The 22,949-nt window shown below is 43.1% G+C and overlaps 2 protein-coding genes and 1 pseudogene across 2 annotated transcripts in view; 2 read left to right on the top strand and 1 right to left on the bottom strand.

The window, feature by feature from the left end:
- The window catches only part of LOC146651712 (kinesin heavy chain-like), a 61,055-nt gene that overhangs the window by 24,594 nt on the left and 13,512 nt on the right, over positions 1-22,949 (bottom strand). Inside the window, exons 2-14 of the mRNA XM_085385363.1 lie at positions 18,283-18,370; positions 18,120-18,193; positions 17,930-18,034; positions 17,648-17,696; positions 17,470-17,525; positions 7,280-7,367; positions 7,061-7,185; positions 6,869-6,973; positions 6,577-6,725; positions 6,326-6,474; positions 4,209-4,378; positions 496-564; positions 211-417 (exon numbers count right to left, since the gene is read on the bottom strand). Coding sequence (XP_085241489.1) covers positions 211-417; positions 496-564; positions 4,209-4,378; positions 6,326-6,474; positions 6,577-6,725; positions 6,869-6,973; positions 7,061-7,185; positions 7,280-7,367; positions 17,470-17,525; positions 17,648-17,696; positions 17,930-18,034; positions 18,120-18,193; positions 18,283-18,370 — 1,434 coding nt within the window. The remainder of the gene's footprint in view (positions 1-210; positions 418-495; positions 565-4,208; positions 4,379-6,325; positions 6,475-6,576; positions 6,726-6,868; positions 6,974-7,060; positions 7,186-7,279; positions 7,368-17,469; positions 17,526-17,647; positions 17,697-17,929; positions 18,035-18,119; positions 18,194-18,282; positions 18,371-22,949) is intronic.
- Positions 11,982-15,349, top strand: LOC146651714 (uncharacterized; annotated as a pseudogene).
- Positions 21,978-22,949, top strand: part of LOC146651713 (uncharacterized) — a 4,581-nt gene continuing 3,609 nt past the window's right edge. The window contains exon 1 of the mRNA XM_085384758.1: positions 21,978-22,315. Within this exon, the coding sequence (XP_085240884.1) occupies positions 22,055-22,315 (261 nt within the window). The 5' untranslated portion in view covers positions 21,978-22,054. The remainder of the gene's footprint in view (positions 22,316-22,949) is intronic.

Genomic DNA, 22,949 nt, shown 5'->3' with positions numbered 1-22,949 from the left:
TCATTCAAACATCCAAAAATCCATCCATCCATCAAAACATCAATTCATCCATCTATCCAAAAATCCATCCATCCAAAAATCCATCCATCCAAAAATCCATCCATGCATCCAAACATCCATCCACCCCCATCCATCCAAAAATCCATCCATCCAAAAATCCATCCATGCATCCATTCAAACATCCATCCATCCCTCTGACTGTGGACTCACAGTTTTGTGAGCAAGCTCGTCGTTCAGCTGTTCATTGCAGCGGTTCTTATTCTCCACCTCCTGACTCTTGTGGTCATAGTTGACAGCCAGCTCCTCCAGCGCCTGCAACACCTCTTTCACCTCCTCTTTAGCTGAATCGCTTTCCCTCTGCAGGCGGGACAGCTCCTCCTGCAGCCGCTCATAGTCCTGGCGGATAGATGCCAGCAGCTGGTGGAGAGCTATTGATTAACCTGTGATCCATCGATCAGTGGATAGTATGGAATGTAACACTCAGGTGAGACTCACCTCATCCTGGTCGATCAGCTGCTGTTTGAGTTTCTCAGACATCTGACTCTGCTGGTTGATCTCATCATCCTAAACATCAATCAGACAGAGTTTAATGATTTAAACATGTCTTCCAGCTAGTTACCACAGCAGGCGTTAAGAAGACTGACTGTACAAAACCAGACAAGATCTGGCCCATTCATGCAACTTGTGACAACAGATAATTTCACACACTATCCAGAAGACACTGCATGCTTTCCGGGGTTACTGCACATGCTGGAATTTTGGCGTGGACTGTCCATTGATCCCTTGGCATCACTTTTTAAAAAAGGTCTCATCTCTTAAGTCCTCCCTCCCCCCTGTTTTATATCCTCTCCCCATTCCTGAGTGCATTTCAACTTTCCACCAGTTTGAGCCTGTGTCACTTTTGACTCTTAAGCGGCTAGTTGCTCAAATGAATAACACCAATACTGTGCTTGACATTCTTCCATCTTGTTTAGCTAAGGACTGTTTTGATGTAATCGGACCTAGTATCCTATTTCTTATGAACTTTTCCTTGCTCTCAGGCTGTGTTCCTTTGTCCTTTAAGCATGCTGTAGTCCACCCGATTCTTAAAAAAAGAAATTCTGACTGTTATGACCTTTCAAACTATAGACCGATCTCTAAGCTTTCGTTCTTGTCCAAAATCCTGGAGAGACTAGTTCTCTCCCAGCTCCAGGCGTACTTGGACACGAACAATATTGCTGAGAAATTTCAATCTGCCTTTAAGCCATTGCATAGCACTGAAACAGCATTGGTTAGAGTTCTTAATGATATTCTTGTAATCACTGATACTGGACGCTCTATGGTCCTAGTTTTACTGGACCTCTCTTCGGCCTTTGATATGGTAGACCATAACATTTTATTACTAAGACTTGAGCACACTGTGGGTATTAGAGGCACTGCCCTCGACTGGTTTAAATCATACCTCGCTGATAGATCCTTATCAGTTCACTTAGGCACCTTCTCCTCTTCCTCCGCTCCGGTCTGTTGTGGTGTGCCTCAAGGATCAGTTTTAGGCCCTATTCTCTTCTCATTGTATTTGCTCCCTTTAGGTGCAATCTTTGAAAAATAGAATATCGCCTTCCACTGTTATGCCGATGACATACAGATTTATTTTGAACTTACTGACGACCTTGCTGTGTCCCTGCACTACTTTCAAGAATGCATGCGGGAGGTCAAAGAATGGTTCCTGAGTAATTCCCTCGTTTTAAATGATAAGAAGACTGAGATTGTGGTGTTCAACAGTAAAATCCCTCGTGCCCAACCCTGGGTTCCTTTGCTAGTTTTTCTTGTGACTATGTCAGTAACTTGGGTGTACTGCTGGATAGCTCGCTCAAACTCGATAAGCAAGTGTCTGCTGTAGTGAGATCTAGCTTCCACCAACTGCGCCTTATCTCTAAGGCTAGGCATTATATTCCGCATGAGGACCTGGAGAAGCTTATTCACGCTTTTGTGACCTCCAGGTTGGATTATTGTAACTCCTTGTACTATGGTCTTCCCTCTTCTCTTCTTCTTAGACTGCAAACAGTCCAAAATGCAGCAGCCCGCCTTTTAACAGGTACCAGGAAATTTTGCCATATTACCCCTGTCCTAGCTAGCCTGCATTGGCTGCCCATAAAGTACCGTATTCAATTTAAAATATTACTTCTTACTTTCAAAACTATTAATAAATTAGCGCCAAGTTATCTTAGTGAACTTCTCAAACCACATACTCCTGCTAGAACACTCAGATCTGCCACTCAACTACTTCTGACCCAACCCAGATCTCGACTGAAGTCTCGGGGTGACCGTGCGTTTGCTCTGGCTGCCCCGGTACTGTGGAACACCCTTCCTCTCGACCTCCGCGCATCTGATTCCATTGCACTGTTCAAATCACGACTAAAAACCCACTTATTCAATCTTGCCTTTCCCTCTAGTTAATATTTCTTTTATGATTTTATATCACGCACTTGTATGCTCATTTAAAATCTTGTTTGCTCTGTACCTGTTGCTTTCCTATGTATTAGTGACAGTTATCTGCTTGCATATTTAGTACTTGCTTTGGTCCTATTTCTATTATCCTCCTCATATACTCTATTTTACTTGTTAAGCACCTTGGCATACCCTTGGTTTTTAAGTGTGCTTTATAAATAAAGTTTATTATTATTATTATTATTATTATTTTACTGTTACCTTGTTAAAATAAAACCCTATCATCTCATATTTCCCGATTTTTCTAAAATGGACTTACTCATCAAATACTGAATTTTGGGTGTGTGGGATCCAAAGACAAATAATTATGACCACTATAACCTAGAAGTGGAGAGGATGTTTTGACCCGGCATAAATTATCCACTACAGAGGTGTTGCCTAGCAACACAATTATTGACATACATTTTGATGTAAAAGCTGCTTTAACATGACTAAGAGCTAGCTATTTGTGACTGATCAATAAATATGTAGGTGATGGTGACAGGGTGGGTCAGAGCGGGAGTCTATGACCGAAGCGGTGCAGAGCAGCAGAGGAATGGCAGCTGAACTAATCAGAGAATCCAGAGTGTTTAGAACTACCTGGAGAAAATAATGAATGAAATCCAGGTTAGAAAGGCAGAATCAGACTTTGACTGTTCTACTTTTACAGTAATTATTTATTGTTACTAAGTGTTTCTTACTTTTTTGTAGCAGCGGTGAAGCCAATTTTAAAATGCAGATGCTCATTGCCTAAGGGAAGCATGTATAATGTAAACAGAACTGGTCCTAGCACTGAACCCTGTGGAACTCCATAATTAACCTCAGTGTGTGAAGAGGACTCTCCATTTACATCAACTAACTGGAGTCTATTAGATAGATATGATACAAACCACTGCAGTGCAGTACCTGTAATACCTACAGCATGTTCTAATCGCTCTAATAGGATATTATGGTCGACAGTATCGAACGCTGCACTGAGGTCTAGCAGGACAAGCACAGAGATGAGTCCACTGTCAGAGGCCACAAGAAGATCATTTGTAACCTTCACTAAAGATTCCAAAGGTTGATTGTGCTCATCCGGATGTTCTCAGTGGGAGAAACGTTGCATCATTACCCAGGTGGGCCTCTTCAGTCTCAGCTGACTGCAGGTTTCCAACCTTATAAATAGGACATTAGCACAATGACTGAAACTAGCACCACTGACTAACACTGGGTTGTGAGGTCAGTTTCTTTGATATGATGTTCATTACATCAAGAAGGCCCTGAGCAAATGTGGTTATCACAGCTGGACATTTGTCAAAGCTGGGAAGGCGCCTAAAGAAAGCTCCAGCTGATCTAGGAGAGGGACAACTGCTGACTAAGGGAAAACCTGTAGTGATCCCTTTTAAAAATCTTTTGTTCCGCAGTCAAAGCTGCCGTCATGAGACCTCCACAATCCTTTAAAACAGGGGTCCCCAATCCCAGTCCACGAGGGCCGGTGTCCCTGCAGGTTTTAGATGTGTCCTTGATCCATCACAGCTGATTTAAATGGATAAATTACCTTCTCAACATGTCTTGAACTTCTCCAGAGGCCTGGTAATGATCATGTGATTCAGGTGTGTTGACCCAGGGTGAGATCTAAAACCTGTAGGGACACCGGCCCTCGTGGACTGGGATTGGGGACCCCTGCTTTAAAAGAAAAGCACTGCTGTCTTTGAGCTTTTAAATAGTTTGGCCTCACACAGGGTACAGGTGCGACTCACTTTGTCGTCCAGCTGCTGGTACAGGTCAGTGATGAGAGTCTCGTACTGCGACTTCTCCTCCACAGACAGGGCGACAGGGGGCGGAGCCAAGCTGTCAATCGCTGCTGCTGTCTCGCTGCTGCACTTCTTGTTTCTGTTGCCCAGCTGTTCCTCCACAGGTACAGACTCACCTGGAGGAGTCAAAATTACTGATAATAGAATCAAATCAGGATCCATGAATAAAACATTGGCCACATGCTCACATCACAAGAGACGGAGCTGCAGCTGAGAGTCTTATCAGTGAGCTGCCAACAGAAACTAAACAGGAATTCAATCAGACGCAAAATGAAGGCTCAGACACAAACAGCTCCACTCTGACAAAATATTAAGAGACTCTCCATCATAAACGGTTCACAGTGACAGCTTTCCTAAACAAACTAATACCACGTGTACAGTATAGCAGCCTCTAGTGGACAGGTGAATAGCTGCATGTAAAACGCTCCCTGGTACTGTCACTGCCTTCTCTAAAACGAGTTTAAAGAGAACTGATCAAAGCGTGACACGGAAACCTTGAAACGGAAACCTTCAAAATAGGGCTGGGCCATATCATGCCGTTCATGGTAATACCGGTATAATGTTAGGCAATGATAAGAAAATGAAATATCGCAATAGAATATGGTGATACATGCATGCGCAGTGCCTTTGTTTTCATGAGCACATGGCAGAAAAAGCATGGCAGAGAATGAGAAGGGCGAAAGCGGATCGTTGATCAGATGAACCAGAACTGGTTTGTAAAAATGCTGCAACTTCAGTGGTGTGGAACTGGTTTAGCTTTTGTCCGTCAGACACACAACAAAGCACAGTTTTTGTTAGAGCATGCTAGCGGGCCGTCGTTATTACCGTGTTTTTCGGAAAATAAGTCACACTTAAAATCCTTTAATTTTCTCAAAAAATCTACAGTGCACCTTATGTATGAATTCTGGTTGTGCTTACTGACCTCGAACCGATTTTATGTGCACGGCGCTCAGAAATCTGTCAAAAATGTTTTAATATGACTTTGCTAAGCTACAAAGCCGCACCGCTTGATGGATTGTCGGAGCATTATGGCATCGTAGTCAGGAGCCACAGGTGTAATATGTACTGTGCTTCAACATAATGTTACCGTATTGTGTGTGTATAACCTCTTTTTAAGTTTTGTGGATATTATAAATGGTTATGCTGAGGTTATGTCGGCCAGTTTCCACTGGAAATGCCTTTTGGTTAGACTGTCAGCGAGGAATTTGCATAATTGTTTGCACTAATAAAGTTGTGGAGTTGTTAAGTATTTTTTCTCGCGTCAGTTATATCGTTATCACAAATTTTCAAATGTATATCATGATAAATATTTTTGGCCACATTGCTCTGTCCTACTTCAGAGTCCTGAAGTGAAACCTTTACAGACTAAAGTAACACAAAGATGGAGGCAGACGTTTACCTTCCAGGAGGAAGAAAAAGCTTTTAAACTTTCTTTTGGAACAAAGCTGGTAAATGTTAAAGGATGAGTGTTTTTTTTATCATTAAAGCTCATTTAGGAAAAGCTGCCAGAATATATGACCAGAGGCTGTCACGTGGGGAGACTTGCTGATAGGAGTAGTTTGATGTCAGAGGGTTGAGTCCAGCAAAAATCATGATCTTTCTCTAACCGAACTCTTTTGGTACCAGAACCAAATGTGAAAAAAATTAAAGTGCAGAATGCGTTCGTGCCACCACCAAATGACCTGCCTTCCAAAACACGTGACAGATTTAAGATGACGTAGCAGCAAGATGCAGTCTCACTCCACCTTTGTGGAAACTGTGGACTTTAAAGCACATACATCATTTACAGCTGTTTCCTGGATAGTCACATTTAGTGCAGGAAGAAAACTGAAAAACAAACAAACATGATGCCCCCTTTGCTGTTGGTGAAAAATGCACCACATCAACCAATCAGATTATTTGACAACATGGGTATTCGGTAGCTCTGAGTAAAAAGTTGTGGGAGTGCCAGCGGTGAGAGAGAGCAATATCAATCGTGGGTTTTGAGCTGTCTGGAGTGTGCAGGCAGATTGAAGTATAAATGCCGTCTCCAGGTGAAAACCTGAAGTAACATCTTTTTTCACCTTTCCTCCAGCGTTTCAGCTCATTCTCCAGTTTCTGGATCATGATGTTCAGACTCCTGTTCTTCTCTTTCTCCTTCTCATACTTCTTCTTCCACTCCTCGGCGGTCAGCTCCAGGTTCACAGACACTGTGTTCTTTATGGTTTTAGCTCTGAAACAACAGGACACGGAATGAAGAAACACTCAGATCTGTGGAGGACGTACTTCAACCACAGTACTCTGCTTTTTCCTCTGATCAGGTGACTTGCCGTACCTCTGTCCAAACATGAGCGTGGACTTTGTTTCAGCCTCGTTGTAAACAGACGGCGAGCAGCAGATGATGATGGTAGTTCGACAGTTTCCACCCAGAGAGTCCTGAAGGATCCGGGTCATCTTACTGTCTCTGTATGGAACGTGGGTTTTCTAGAGACACACGAGACACGTGACAATCACTTCACCTGAAAATCAGGTGAGCTGTGACGTTTCTGTCAAACAAATCAAGTTAAATCCAGAATATTTCAGGCATACATGTCAGAGACCTGAAGATCGGAGACATGAAGACTCACCGTTCCTTCACTCAGGGCAGCGATGACGTTCCCCAGAGCAGACAGAGACTTGTTGATGTTTTTAGCCTCATCCAAAACGGCACCCTCTGCTCCTGTTTTACTCACCTGGATGGCAGAAAGCACAATCCAGGTGTCAGCAAGCAGAAATTTACAGAGAACAGGTGCTCACTGAGTGTGATGGAGTAGTGTGACCTTCTCGCTGCCTGCCAGGTCCACCAGGTAAAGTTTCCCTGATAGCTTCATCTCCGTCTCCACGTTCTCCTGTTTGATGTTGATCAGAAAAATGCTGTGACTGCGAGAGCTGTGCTCGTTCATGTCTGCATGAAGAAGAAACCCCATTCAGTAAACTGATCCGAGAACAAACACACGATGGTCGGGGCGGAAGTATCACACGTACAGGTGAAGACTTACTGGTCACAGCAACGTGTCTGTTTGCTTTTCCTTCATCGATAACGTCCATCACCTCCTCGGGACTGGAAACAAAGCGCTCCGTGCAGCCCTGACAATGAAACACACATCAGTAGAGTATCAGCAGCAGGACGCTGCAGACATGCGGTAAATATGGCTGTTTGGAGGCGGCGTGCACCCACAGCACACCTGTGAGACTCAGCAGACAAACAAAATTCTCCATAAACTGAACGAATATAATATATCAATTTAATATTAAAGCTTACTGTTCCACAGCTCCATAAAGGAGACGTGGAAACTTGAATGAATGTGGTCGGTTGTGTTGCGTTTCCAGCGGTGACTCATCAGCAGATCAGAATCAAGCATAATGACAATTAAACATTTTCAAAATCACCAGAATAAAACAGAGTTTTCTGTGACAACCAGATCCAGAAAACATGACCTGCTCCTCACAAAGGTTGTACCTCCCCTTTTTGTGAGTGTGGATGCTTCCTCTCTTTGCTCTTTAAATGCTTTGCTTCTTTTATTGATTTTTATGCTGTTTTTTTTTCCCTTTTTTTCCCGCATGAGCTTACCTGCAATAGCTTTTGGTCATTTATAGATCATTAGGACTAAAGTGTTCTTAACAGAAACAGCAAAATTTTTATAGTTACCTTATCTTCAGCGCTCTGTATGTTTGTGGCCTACACACAGCTGAAGCCTGATTACAGCGTCTGGGCACCTAACAGCCTCAATAGCCTGGAAAGGTGCTAACCGCTAGGCTAACTAGCAACAAATGCCTCCCCTCTCCACAAATGACTACCACAGCCTCCTGCAGAAGATTGCAGTACTGGAGACAAAAATTCATCGCTTAGAAGTAAACGTGGAGGTAAATGGACTGTGTGGAAATGAAACAACCTTGCCTTTGATTCAAAACAATGGCGATGAGCAAACTAGTACACAGCTAAGGAGCACAGATAACATGACCAAGAAAGTAGACTCTGTGCATTATAATAAATCCTCAAGCAATAATCCCCCCTTGAACTGTCTTGGTGCAAAACCAAGACATAAATCACGTCTCCTGGAAGGGGGAGGACCAAGGGCGTAGATTTGGTTTTGGAATTGGTGGGGACGGATGATTCAACCACCGAACCCTGTTTCTTATTTTTTTCCTTTTTGTCTTTGCTTTGATTAAAAGAAAGGAGAAATATACTTGCCTACATATGCTATTCTACATGCTTTTTAAAAATTACAATTCATAGTTTTATATGTGAATTATATAATGTTAAATTACTATTAAACAAATGACTAAGTATTTTAGACTTTAGTTTACTTCAGCCATATTCCATATAAAAAGTGAGACATGTCAATTCAGATTCTTTGTCAAATATACACTAATGAATCAATTTACATCAGCAGCCTAACAATTGTCATGATAATAAATACTAGTTAATCTATAGCAGAAAATCATCAGTCAGTCACCAGTGACCTCGCCTCTTCACCTCTGTCCAAGCTACAACATGGCAGAGCTGCCTCTGTCACCTGATAAATAACAGTGAGACACTCCACATACATGCAGTCACACATGTGCTTCAAATACAGTCATGAACCACCAGGTCATCATCCAGTTTCACCTGTGATCTTGTGTCACTATTACTCTCTGAGCTTTGTGATGGTTCTCCTGTCACCTGACAAATAGGACAAACATGTCCAATAAGAATAAAATGTGGAGCTGCTTCAGTGTTTCTGTCAATTTGTGCAGTTTCAAATTCAAATTTTTTCAAATTCAAATTTTATTTGTCACACACACATAACCATACACAGTATGACATTGGGGTGAAATGCTTGTAGCTGTACAATGCACATTAAATGACAGAAGAAAAGTTTTACAATATTTACAATTTACAGTTTACTACAGAAATTTACAAATTAACTTAGGAATTTACAGTAAAGAATGTGCAAATAGCAGAAGAGATTATAAAGATAAGGATTATAAATTATAGGAATTATAGGATTATAGGAAATGTGTGGTGGTGCGTGTGGTGACGTGTGTGAGAGTCCAGTCTTATAGTGACGTGTTTGGGAGAGTCCAGTCCTACACCTGGTTCAGGCCCCGAATAGCCTGGGGGAAGAAGCTCCTCCTCATTCTCTCTGTTTTGGCCTTAAGGGAGCGGAATCGCTTCCCAGACCTCAACAGTGAGAAGAGTCCATTGTTGGGATGGGAGAGGTCCATCATAATCTTCCTAGCTTTGGACTTGCACCGCTTGGTGTAGATGGACAGCAGGTCAGGGAGCTCTGATTGAATGATGCGTTCTGCCGAGCGCACCACCCTTTGCAGATCTCGTCTGTCCTGCTTGGTGCTGTTCCCAAACCAGGTGCAGATGTTTGCCGTCAGGACGCTCTCGATGGTGCAGGAGTAGAAGTTCTTGAGCACCTTCAGTGGCAAATGGAAGTCTCTAAGTCTTCTGAGGAAGAAGAGACGCTGACGGGCTTTCTTAACCAGGGTGTTGATGTGGCAGGACCATGACAGGTCCTGAGTGATGTGGACACCCAGGTATCGGAAACTGTCCACTCTCTCCACTGGCGTGCCACTGATGATGAGGGGTTTGTAATTCCTCGCTTGCTTTGTAGTGAAGTCCACGATCAGCTCCTTAGTCTTGCTGATGTTTAGGAGGAGGTTATTCTCCTGGCACCAGGTCTCCAGGTTCCTAATCTCCTCCAGGTAGGCCGTCTCGATGTTGTCGGAGATCAGGCCCACAACAGCAGTGTCGTCAGCAAACTTGACAATGGAGGTGGTGTCGGATGTGGCTACACAGTCATAAGTGTACATTGAGTACAGCAGGGGGCTTAAAACACAGCCCTGATGCACTCCAGTGCTGAGTGAGATGGAGGGGGAGACTTGTTTTCCCACCCTCACTGATTGGGGTCTGTCTGTGAGGAAGTTGAGGATCCACTGACACAGTGATGAGCTGAGTCCTAGATCCGTCAACTTGGTGAAAAGCTTAGAGGGAATTATTGTGTTGAATGCTGAACTGTAGTCCACGAACAGCAGCCTAACATAATTCCCTCTGCCAGTGTCCAGGTGACTCAGGGATGTGTGGAGCAGGTGAGATATGGCATCGTCTGTGGAACGATTAGTCCGGTAAGCAAACTGAAGTGAGTCGATGGTGGCAGGAAGTGAAGAAGTGTCATCAGTCTTTCAAAACACTTCATCACAATTGAAGTCAGTGCTACTGGACGGTAGTCATTGTGGCAAGCGGGCTGTTGTTTCTTTGGAACAGGGACAATAATGGACTGTTTGAAGCACGTGGGAACCACAGCTTGGGCCAGGGAGAGGTTGAAGATCTCCGTGAACACCGGTGCTAGCTGGTCAGCGCAGGCTCTAAGGACCCGGCCAGGGATTGCATCTGGTCCTGCTGCCTTCCTGGTGTTCACCCTCCTGAAGGTGTTCCTCACGGCATGCTCTGTGATGACGAATGCATTTTCTTCACTGGTGCACTCCGAGCGCGCGCAGCCGTTTGTTGTTTTAATTGCTGCGGCGTCGAAGCGAGCATAAAACGTGTTCAGCTCATCAGCCAGTGAAGCATCTGCATTCATCACTGAAGAAGCTGGTCGTTTATAGTCCGTTATACTCCGCAGTCCTTTCCACAGGCTCCTAGAGTCGCACTGTCGTAGCTGTGACTCTAGTTTTTCCCCGTAGCTCCGCTTTGCCTTTCGGACCGCGCTGCGCACGTTGTAGGACGCAGCCTTGTATAGGTCCATATTACCGGAGACAAGCCCTTCATTGTAGGCAGCGGTGCGTGATCTCAGAGCGTCGCGGATGTTTTTATCCACCCACGGCTTCTGGTTGGGAAACGTTCGGATGATAGTTCTTTCTGCTGTGTCGTCCGCTAGTTTCCCGATAAATCCCACAACCGCTTCCGTAAACATGTTGATGTCATCAGAGCTGCGCCGAAACATGTCCCAGTCTGCGTCATCCAGTGCGTCCTGCAGCGCGACCACCGATTGGTCCGTCCAGCGAGCGACCTCCCTCCTGATTGGTGGTTGCTGCTTTAGCCTTTGTTTGTAAGCAGGCATGAGGAAGATGGCGGAATGGTCCGATTTTCCAAATGCCGGCAGGGGCTGAGCCTTGTAACAGTTCTTGAACGGGGTGTAGCAGTGGTCTAATGTACTCGTGCCCCGGGTGGGGCAGTTGATGTGCTGGTGAAGGTTGTGAAATGTCCGTTTGAGATTCACTCTGTTAAAATCTCCCATAACAATGAGTGCGGCATCTTGGTGAAGTGTTTGTTGATGTGTGAGAGCCTCATGTAGCTCACATAAGGCAGTGTCCGAGTCCGCGTGAGGCGGAATGTAAACAGTGCAGGCAATGACTGCAGTGAATTCCCGAGGGAGATAGAAAGGGCGACACTTAACGATCAAAAGCTCCAGATTGGGCGAGCAAGAGCGTGTGAGTGGGGAGATGTTTGTGCTGTCGCACCATCTGTTGTTCACCATCAAACATACTCCACCACCTCTTTTCTTCCCCGACTCCATTGTCCTGTCCATGCGGTAAACCGAAAAGAACCCTGTCGGCTGCACGGCGTGGTCTGGTATCGCTGGGTTCAGCCAAGTCTCGGTGAAGCAGAGGAGGTTGCAGTCCCGAATGTCTCTCTGGAACTTGATTCTGGCTCTGAGGTCATCAAGCTTGTTCTCGATGGATTGAACATTGGCTAGCAGGATACTGGGCATGGGTGCGCGGTGTGCGCGAGCCCGTAGCCTGTTCCTGATGCCGGCTCTTTTACCTCGAGGCCGTCGCTTAGGGTCGCGTCCTTTGTTCTCTCTCAGGATCTCCTTTGGCCAGGTTGGGTCCGGAGTTAAACATGGTGAAATGTTCGTGTATTGCAGACCAATAGAAACCAAAGTGTCTCTACTGTAGCGGATTTGTGTGTTTTGCATGATGCCCATGCAAGATTATCGCAGATATAGCAAAAAGTGACGAAAAACTGCAAAAAGTGGAGAAGTTAGGGCAGAGCATCCAGCACGGCAGCCGACCTCACTTCGCTGCAGCCCGACTGCAACGATACACAAAATTCACGGTTCGGTTCGATACTTTGGTGTCACGGTTCGATATTTTTTCGATACAAAAAAATGTTCATGCCTTTTTAATTTGTCATTTATTAAAATTATAAATATATATTTTAACTCAAAAGTACAGTTTTTAAATTTAACCCTAACCCTTGTGCGTGTTTTTTATTTTGACAGCGAATACGGACCTGCGGACCACTTATGTGCAGCCCTGGTTATTTAGCTCGTCATATTGCAGCCACAGAAATTCTTTTGTCCATGAAACCATAAAGCTGCACTTTCTTTTTGCCTTATTGATTTGTCATAACTTTTCCGTTTTGCGGTAAGCTTTTCTTTGGCTGTCACTTCTTCACCCTGACCTGTCTTATTTGGCTCAGCAGAACTAAAATATATATATCTGTCTGTGAAGGTTCTCAGTCATCCAGGTCATCGTAGTCAAATATAAATCCTGCTGCTTTTACACACGCACTCACATAAGCTCAGCGATTCTCTGCGCGATCAACCTCTCACATGTTTAAGCTTGCTGCGGGAGATTTCACTTGTCATGTTTGCATAGTAAGCTAACAATTAATACGACGATGTCAGAGGAATTGGTGCACAAATTATCATCACTCACAGATCAGTGCTGTCGCTCTCTATACACAGTTCACGCGATTGCAAAGTGAAAGCAAAAAAACAAGCGCAAATTCAAACGCGATTTCAATATGTCACATATTGACAGTGGCTCACCGATGCCAATGACATAATTACCCAGCTACAAAGAATGCAAAAGCATTGACATATATTTTTCTTTCCTACAAAAGCCCGACGGGCAGGGCAGAGATAGATTTTGGTAGCCCGACTGAAAAAATCGCTAGCCCCGGGACATTGGGCTAGCGATATTGCGAGCCCTGTATCTGATTGAGGAATCACTCATCTTTGGAAAAGAGAGTTTATTACAGAGAAATGTCTCTTTCCAAAATAAAAGCTATACTATCCGCTTCTTCTGGGCTATATTCTCAGCAGCATATTAAACAGCTGTCTAAATGACTCGGCTAAAGTTAGTAGCATGCTTGCTTGTTTTTTTTCTGCTTCCACTTGTCTTTGCACTAGGATGATGTCGGTGTAAATGTGCAGTCATATTCGTTGTGTTCCCACTAGTGCTTTCAGGTTAATCTCGTTGAAATGACCTTAACGCCACAACACGGCAAATCTCCGTTAACGAGCTACCGCCGATCGCCCCGTGCATGGGGCTAGACGGCCAACACGTTAACGAGCTAACTGCGCTAACACACTAGTTCCCACCCATGTAATTGAGCATTGCATGGCACATCCAACATACTGTTTTACTCTAGTCCATGACTCGCTTACCTTCAGGGTCATACGTCACATGAAAACCAAAATAATTCCAAACGCCAGATCTGAATGAGGGTGGGGGAGGTCCATGTTGTAAGGAGAGCTTAACTTCTGTCTCGCTAGCTTGCCCTGCGCTCTTCCTTCTGACGATGCTGTCTGTGTTGAGCGCTCAGTGAATCTGCGTTCGACTACTCCGCCTAGGCTGCACTGTCGACCCTAGGCGGAGCAGTCGAAGGCAGATTCACTGAGCGCTCAACACAGACAGCATCGTCAGAAGGAAAGTTGATAAAATAAATTACAAATTTTGTATTGTTCGATACATATGCGTACCGAACCGAAAGCACTGTATCGAACGGTTCAATATCGATACGAATATCGTTGCACCCCTAATAAACATATATAAATAAAACCACTTTTTTTTTACATTAGTAATTCCTTTTGTGCATAATTTTATATTATTGTTAATAATAAATTAATTAAAGCAACAAAACAACCCGAAAAGCCGGATTCGAGCTGAAAGAGCCAGCTCTTTTTAGTGAGCCGAGCCGAAAGAGCCGGTTCTCTAAAAAGAGCCAGAAATCCCATCACTAGTACTGACCACTCAGTGCATTTTATCAACAATTTTAATATTTTTGGGGAACACAGGCATTTGTTTAAAGCAAATGGATTTAATTTTAACAAGTCAGGGGTGAAACTGTTCACCTCCAACTTGTTTTATTCCATACGTCATCCATCTGTGCTTGGTGCCAAGGCTGAGATAAATGAGGAGTTATCTCATAAAGAGGAACAAACAGTACTCCAAGAACAGACAAAGCCCAGCAGAAACCTTGAGGAGGAGCTCCATCTGCCCCCACCCGGGAAGAGCCTCAGAAAGGAGAGACATCTGAGGCAAGAAGAGGGGTCCCTATTTGCCTCCAACTCTCTCAACAACACCAACGACCAGGACCAGGATCTTCCCCAGTCCCCCAAACCCCTGACAGGTCATCACCCTCCTCCCCCTCCCTTTCTCCCTCCTCCCCACACCTGAAATTCACTGAGGAGATGATGGAGCGGGTCAATGCTGGGATCAGATCTACCCCCCGGCCCAATCCCTTTTTGTCCCCACAAACCCCCAACCAGAACAGCCAAAGGTTCGCCATCGAGCCCCGCCCCCAACAGAGCAATCGAAGTTACATTGCCCCCCCCCCTAGTTCCTTCTTACCACCTTCATGCTCTGTCTCCGCAGTCTGATGTGTGATGTGTGGAGGGTCCGGGCTGCAAGGATTATGGCAGTGGTGACTTTTCCCAGGAGAAGCTGGGACCCTGTTTACTAGAAGGTTTTAAAATCTCTGTACTTTCAGGTGACAGAAGGAGACATGTGGCCTGGTCAAAACACCGAGAGCTGCACTCTAAAAGATCTTTAAATATAGTAAACATACCTTGTGTGCCACAGACTGCTCCCAAACACGAGGGGGCAAATAATACCTCTAAAACACTTAAGTTGGCTTTATTAAACGTTAGATCTTTAGCTGGGAAAACATTTTTAATTAATGATTTAATCACTGAGCACAGCCGTGATTTTATGTTTTTAACTGAAACTTGGTTGGACCAAAGTAACAGTGGAGCTGTTCTCATCGAGACGACCCCTCCTAACTACAGTTTTATCAGTGAGGCCAGGGTGAGCAGGAGAGGAGGGGGGGTCGCTGTCTTATTTAATGAATCATTTCAATGTAAGCAGCTATCTCCTGGAAGTTTTCAGTCTTTTGAATATGTGGCTTTACAGCTGAAGGCCCCATCCAAAGTTGTGTTTCTTAATGTTTACAGGCCTCCCAAATACTGCACAGACTTTTTAATGATCTCAGTGAACTGCTGTCTGTGATCTGTGTTGATTTCGACTGTGTAATTATTGTTGGGGATTTTAACATCCATGTGGACAACCCTCAGGACAAAGGGACTAAAGACCTGAGTAACACTCTGGGCAACTTTGGCTGACTCAGCATGTAACAGAGGCCACACACAACATCTCAATTACTTCTTAAACAGAATAACTGCTATGATGCCTTCCAGTCAGGTTTTAGTCAGAATCACAGCACTGAAACCGCTCTGACCAAAGTGTTTAATGACACATGTCTGAATACAGACAGTGGAAAAATGTCAGTCTTAGTTTTACTGGATCTCAGTGCAGCATTTGATACAGTCAACCACAACATATTACTCAAACAACTGGAGAACTGGGCAGGTCTTTCAGGAACTGTACTAAACTGGTTCAAAACATACTTAGAAAACAGGAAATACTTTGTATCAATAGGTAACTTCACATCTGAGCAGACAAGTATCACATGTGGAGTTCCCCAAGGTTCCATCTTGGGACCCCCTCTGTTTAACATTTACATGCTCCCACTGGCACAGATTATAAAGAACAACAAAATAAACTACCACAGCTATGCAGATGACACACAAGTATATATCACAATGTCACCAGGAGACCAAGGCCCTGTACAGGCTCTTGGTAAATGCATTGAGGACATTAATGACTGGTTGTGCCACAATTTTCTCCAGCTAAACAAAAACAAAACTGAGGTAATAGTCTTTGGTGCCAAAGAAAAATGATTACAGGTCACCAGAGAACTTCAATCTATACACCTAAAAACCACCAACCAGGCGAGAAATTTGGGTGTAGTGATGGATGCAGAGCTAAAATTAGAAAAACACATTAGGACTGCAGCTCATTCAGAACTCTGCTGCTCGAGTCCTCACTAAGACCAAAAAAGTGGACCACATCAGTCCAGCTCTGAGGTCTTTACACTGGCTGCCTGTCCGTCAGAGGATAGACTTTAAAGTACATCAGTGACCTCCTGACCCAGTATGAACCTTCCAGATCCCTCAGGTCATCTGGATCCGGTCTTTTATCAGTTCCCAGAGTCAGAACCAGACACAGAGAAGCTGCATTCATCTTTTATGCTCCTTATATCTGGAACAAACTCCCAGAAAGCCTCAGATCAGCGGAAAAACTCAGTTTATTTAAATCCAGGTTGAAGACTCACCTGTTCTCAGCTGCATTTGAATAAAGCACCAAATCCTTAAAAGTTTTACTTTTAAGCTTAAATTTCAAAACTTACATTTTAACTACTGATTTTATCTACTGTTCCTTTTTTTCTTTTTCTTTTTAAATCATGCTTTTTAGTTGTTTCTGTTTTTTAATGTCTCTGTAAAGCACTTTGAATCACCTTGCTGTTGAATTGTGCCATATAAATAAACTTGCCTTGCCTATTCTCTCAGCTGCCGTTTAACGATTCAGACATGAGTCTATGTCCATATTTGATCTGAGCTCAGCAGGTAGAGTGCAGGTGTCCTGTTTTATAATCATATAATTACGCTTATAAATTAATAACACTGTGTCTAAACATCTATATTATTATTTGTTATTTAATATTTATGATTTAATACCATGTCTTTGCATGGAAGTAGAAAACTTTAGACGCTCCTACTGTTTGCACACAAACCTCTGACGGATCATCCAGGAACTGTGACGCTGTATTCTGGAGAACTGATTGGTCAGTGGGCGGTGCTTCATACCTGCTGACGTCTAATCTGGATCTAAACGGGCTCCAGAGCGAGTTAAATTCACAGCATAAGTTACTGTGTCGATTTACCCCAGTAAGAATGAACCACCTTCTAACCCAAAATAGTTCAGGCCTCTGCAGTTATATCCAGTCACTATTTAGGCTACCAGGTGAGTCCAGTGGATCCCCACAGCTGTGGAAACAAACATCTGGAGACAGTTTCTGCTGACTTTTGTTCCTGCAGTCGAAACGCAGCTAACACGATTTATTTACCTTCACAAAGGGAACTCTGTTCTTATCTTCATGAACAGCCAGGTTGGTCTTTGACACTGAAACATGAAAGCATCATCATAGCAGTTAGCATTAGCTTGATTGTACTTACACTCTATTTCTACTCTACTATTCTATTCAACTCTATATGAGCATAGTAAAGGTTCAGGGTTGGTCTCACCATCCAGCAGGTCTCTGATTTTATCCAGATAGATTTCAAAATAAGACACCTGCAGATACACAGCCAGTGTTTATGTTACGTTAAACATGTTCAGTCTTCTAAAAAGAAAAACTGTGATTCAGAATAAAAACACTTTGGAGATTAAATGATGCTACACTGATCAAATGATGATATTTCTTTGAATTAAGATGAAGAATCATTTTTTACAGTTAGATTTTCCTAAGATCTGACAACAGAAACACAAAAACAACATAAAAATATTTGTTTCACAAGCAGAATCACCTTGATGTGGAACTCCAGGTTCTCATCCATGGAGTAGATGTGGTCGAAGATGTCTCTGGAAATACGAGGGATGATGCCCATCTGATGAGGGTCATGAAGGGTCCCCTGAAACATGACGAATCATTTAATTAATCATTCAAATAACACCAAAACAAAGACCTGAAAATAAACTACAAAACAACAGACCAACCTCCATTGTGTGAGTCTTTCCTGAGGAGGTCTGACCATAAGCAAAGATGGTGCCGTTATATCCTCCCAACACATCTGAGGCACAAACAAAGAAACAAACGCCGTTTACAGCCGTCACTTCCTCTCAGTCACTTTCCTTCTTTAATGGAATATGTTGCACTGACCTCTGACGATCTGCTTGGCACAGGTGTCGTACACCTGAACCTGTTCAGTGGTTGGGGGGAAGACTCGGTCGAACACATATGGCTTCCCCTGAAACACAGGAAACACACTGTAAAAACTAAAAGCTCTGTTTGAAAAAAAAAAAGATTTATGCTGTCAGCAGACAGTCTCCTCCTGCTATGAAGAGGTCATATAAAAAACACCCTGCTCACTGACACTGAGTGTTATGGTGTGATGTTTCAGTCTCTCAGTAACATCTTAACACATCGAAGCCAAGATTATCAATGTAAGTCAGTGAGGACTGTTAGATTTCTGTTTTAACAAACAAAACTAGGAGTAAAAAGAGAGTGCTTCTTATGTATCTGCATTTATACAACATTCACACTCTGATGGAGGTCTCACAGAGCAGCTCGGGGTAAGTATGTCACCAAAGGGTATTTGGCATGGCGACTGGAGCAACCAGGGATCAAAACCACCAACCGTCCGCTGGTCGTTGAGGTCACAGTGAGCTTCCCTGATCACCTCCTGGTTGGACTCCTGCTGAGCTGTCCTGATTGGTCAGTCCACACAGGCACCTCCACTGACCGTCCCACATCTACAAACCCCTCCATGCTTTCCTCGTCAGCACGAGGTGGCTGGAGATGGCACCTGTCAGACCATCTCCAGCCCCACAGCAGACCTTCAGCTCTGCTGCCTCCTCTGTGTGAGTGCTCCCCTCTGAGATCTTCAACGTCCATCAGTTAATGTTCAGATCTTTGAACTTTGACCTTCTTTATGTAATGCGGCCTTGGCTCCCTTGAAAGCTGAACATAAATCTAATTATTATTTTTTTACAAAGTGTCTCCACTGTGATTTTAAATAAAGTTTGATAGAATTTATAGTTTAATGGGACTCCTGATGGTCACATGACTGTCTCAGTTTCTCCTTCAGAAAAACAAACAGACAATACCGAGACAATAACAGATGTTGGAGCTATTTGTTCTTTATTTTTATTATTTTTGAAATTTGTTGTTAATGTTTGTTGTTAGTTTACTTATATTTTGGGGTTTATTTACAAGTTTATTTGTAGGTTAATATTTGTTTCAATGTTTTGTTTGTTTGATGTTACCTTGTTCAATTAGTCAGTAAGAGCTGTAGGGCCATTTTGTTTCTATAAATAAAGAGACTGGTATAGGACCAGCATGCACTGGGGTGGGCCTATGGGTGTTTTTTTTTTACCAGAGCAGGAGAAGCAGCAGGAAGAAACAAAAAATGGATCTTGTTATTGCCAAACAGGAGGAATTACCACTACAACAGATTTACCTTTATATAAAGAGTAGGGTCAAGGGTCAGAGGCTCAGGGGAGGTAATGAGAACAAAAACAAGACGTTCAGTCTGAGTTTAATGAGGGCTCGTTAAATCACCACAAACCTTTCACTGTTGTCTCGTTAGTTTAAATAAAGTTCAGTCTAAAACAAACAAACAAGAGAATTCAGAGAGTGCAGCTGTCTCTGAGGATTTTTCAATGATCGGTTTTATTTCTACATTTGAAAGCAACAAAGTGCTTCACGTTTAGTTATGAACAAGAGAAAAACAGGACCATACAACACTGGGCATTTGGGAATGTTTACAGTCACATGTTTAATCCTCTCACTGAAAACGTTTCAGGAACAGGTTTCACAGGTTGAGTCTTTTTCAGGTTGAGAGGAGTCATTCAGTCTCAGTTATCATGATAACAGACAGGTTAACTTAAGTCTCTATCAGAGCTCAGAGGGGAGAGAATTTATCTGAATCACAGTTAATCAGTCCTCAGTACATCAATGTGTGATTGATTATCAGTACAGTAAAATATCTGGTCTCCATCTTTGCAGCTGTGGACAGCCAGATGGTAATCTGATTACATTTCTTCTTCAGATGTCAACACATTAGAGATTGAATGATGTCATTGATGTCAAACAACATTTTAAAGGTTCAGAGCTTTGACAGATGTTGGTGCTCCATCAGTAAACAGCCTGTGTCTGCACTTTCTGTCAGGCTGCTGCTGAATAATTTAATTTCAATCTAAAAGTTGGTCAGTGCGTCAGGAGCTTGAAAAGACAAGAAAATCAGCTGGACTTCTTTAAGTTTGATGAAGAGGTTTCAGCTGAGAAGCTTCTTCAGTTCTAAGACCTAGCCCCACCCTATCATGTGACTCACTAAGGTCAAGAGGCCCAGGATGTGAGTGGGCGTTCAGGCATCTGGGAAGGATCTCAAAATTGGATTATAGATGGCAGACAGTTGGTGTGATAAGCCCCGCCCTCTGTTCAAAGATGGTTGCTCACAGTGGACATAGAAGCTTCTTTCACTCCTCTTTCAAACCATCTGTCCTCTCTGTCCAAAATGTGAACATTGGCATCCTGGAAAGAGTGACCTTTGACCTTTAGATGCAGATGGACAGCTGAGTCTTGTCCCGTGGAGGTGGCTCTTCTATGTTGTGCCATGCGTTTATGAAGTAGCTGTTTGGTCTCTCCAATGTAGAGGTCTGGGCATTCGTCACTACACTGTACAGTATACACTACGTTGTTAAGTTTGTGTCTGAGTGTGTAGTTAGTGTGCTGTCTTGTGTAGTTAGTGTGTAGTGTTGTGGATAGCTTTGTGTTGTGTGTCAGAACAATGAGGCGACTGCTGTCTCCAGGTAGAAACAGGAGTGATACACCTGCTGCTGTCAGACCTGCAGGTATCAGGCTGTGATGTTCTCCTTTATAGTGGACAGAAATTATTTTTTTGGAGTGGCACAAATAATTTGTGTGGCATCTTACTGAAGAACAGCTGATTGTTCTGTAAACAGTTTGAAATGGTTATTTAAAAAAGGTAAAAGGTAAATGGATGCAAATAACTTTGTTTGGAAAACTTGTGCATACACTGAAAAAAGTCTAACATGCAGTCATTCATTCAATCTAATAAGTGCCATTCAAAACAGAATAAAATCATTGATTTGATTGTGAAACTCTTTCTTTTTGCATTTTAAAATACCACTTTTGATTTGGATGAAACTAAATATCTGCACAAAGGACACAACGCAAAGTTTTTGATTTCTCTCAAAACATATATTTCTTTTCATGTTGAACAGATAATATCTTTAATTTGAGTCAAAGTGATTTGCACTTGAACACGCCAACCAGAAATAGACCGGGACCCATTTTTATTCTGCATGGCCGCTGGAAACATCGTGTCACATCTTTGATTAATTTCATCTGAAAATAAACGTAAGTAAAGCCAAGTGTGTTACAAAAGCTTTTATAATTTGTATTGCCAAAATTGCAGAAAATAACCCCATTTAAGCTGGGTCGACAGCCACCCCCAATTTTTGCATGATTGTAGCTGCTAGCTACAAGCTAGCTAGCTATCCGGCGCGACGTTAGAACTGGTTACCAGCAACCGACCATCACAGTCGGGAATGCAAGTTAGGCAAAAAGCCGTTTTTTACCAGTATACTAACTACCTAGCGTTACCACGATGCATCGGTGGTGGATACAGCTAGCTAGCATAAGTTCATAGTTCATAACATTCATAGTATAACTCCGTGCTCCGCTTCGTTTGAATTTTTCTGGTGAGCTCGCGGTTTCTAGACACAAGCTTGTGTTTGTGCGCGCACGTTTGTCTCTGTCTCTCTTCATATAAATATCTGTGTGTTGATGGCCAGGACCTTCGAATTCAGGAGGAAAGAGGTTGTGGATAAGAAGCCTGACAATAAGAACCTCTTGGAAAGATGGCCAGGTCTATTTCAGATGGAAGACGTATAACTTTTTTGTACTAATGCCTTTTATCATAGTTTGGAAATGGGAAATATATGTTTTGACTTTTTCTTGTTGGAAGTTGGTCTTTAAAAAAATGTATTGTACACTGTCTACTCATGTACAGATTAATGCAGAGTTTCTGCGGGTTACTGCAGTTCCCCTGCTAACCAGATTCATGGTCCAGCTGGACAAGCACTCCCCACAGCTACTTAAAATAATCAGAAAGAAAGGAGGGACAACCAAAGCAAAAACTGCCAGAATCCTAGAGTTTCTTGATCAGGTAGGGTGTATATAATTAACTATTAACATGACAGTTAGCATTTTAACCCCTGTATCTAATGAGAATTTGTATCCTGTTACAGTTTTATTTTGGTAACGTCAGTGATTATGGTTGTGACCTTTTAAAATGTTGAAAGGAAGTGTGGGCTTTGTTCTTGAATGAATGAAGAGATTTATTGTCATTATACAAGTACAGAGCACAACTACAACAAAATTTATTTTGGAGACACATTTTCACTCTCACTCGCCAGATACACATACATACATATATACGTATAAACTTTTATTTAGGGACAAGAAAGCATATGCCGCTTTTCCACCGACAGAACACGGTGTGGCTCAGTTCACTTTAGCCCCCTGCGGATGCTTTTCCACCGCCTTTACACCTGATTGGCCCGGGTGTGTGTGGTGCCCACGTGATGTGATATAGAAGCGCTCCCACAAAAGGCTTTAAAAAAATACTCCCAGCAACCATACTCCATTAACTTTGGACCATGGCGACTTCCTCCACAAGAACCAAAAATCAAACCAATCAAAATGAACCACAGACAGAGCAAAGTACAAAAACACACATATATCGCGATTGTTGTTGTTCTTCGGGCTGTGACGTTGCGGACAAAGACTTTTGCGCGCGA

This window comes from Rhamphochromis longiceps, linkage group LG16 (genome assembly GCF_057381845.1).
Source record: "Rhamphochromis longiceps isolate RC_006_pf linkage group LG16, R_longiceps_female_GT1.1, whole genome shotgun sequence".
In the NCBI taxonomy this organism is placed as follows: domain Eukaryota; kingdom Metazoa; phylum Chordata; class Actinopteri; order Cichliformes; family Cichlidae; genus Rhamphochromis; species Rhamphochromis longiceps.
Note: the sequence above shows the minus strand (reverse complement) of the source record. Positions and strands in the feature narration are given on the sequence as shown.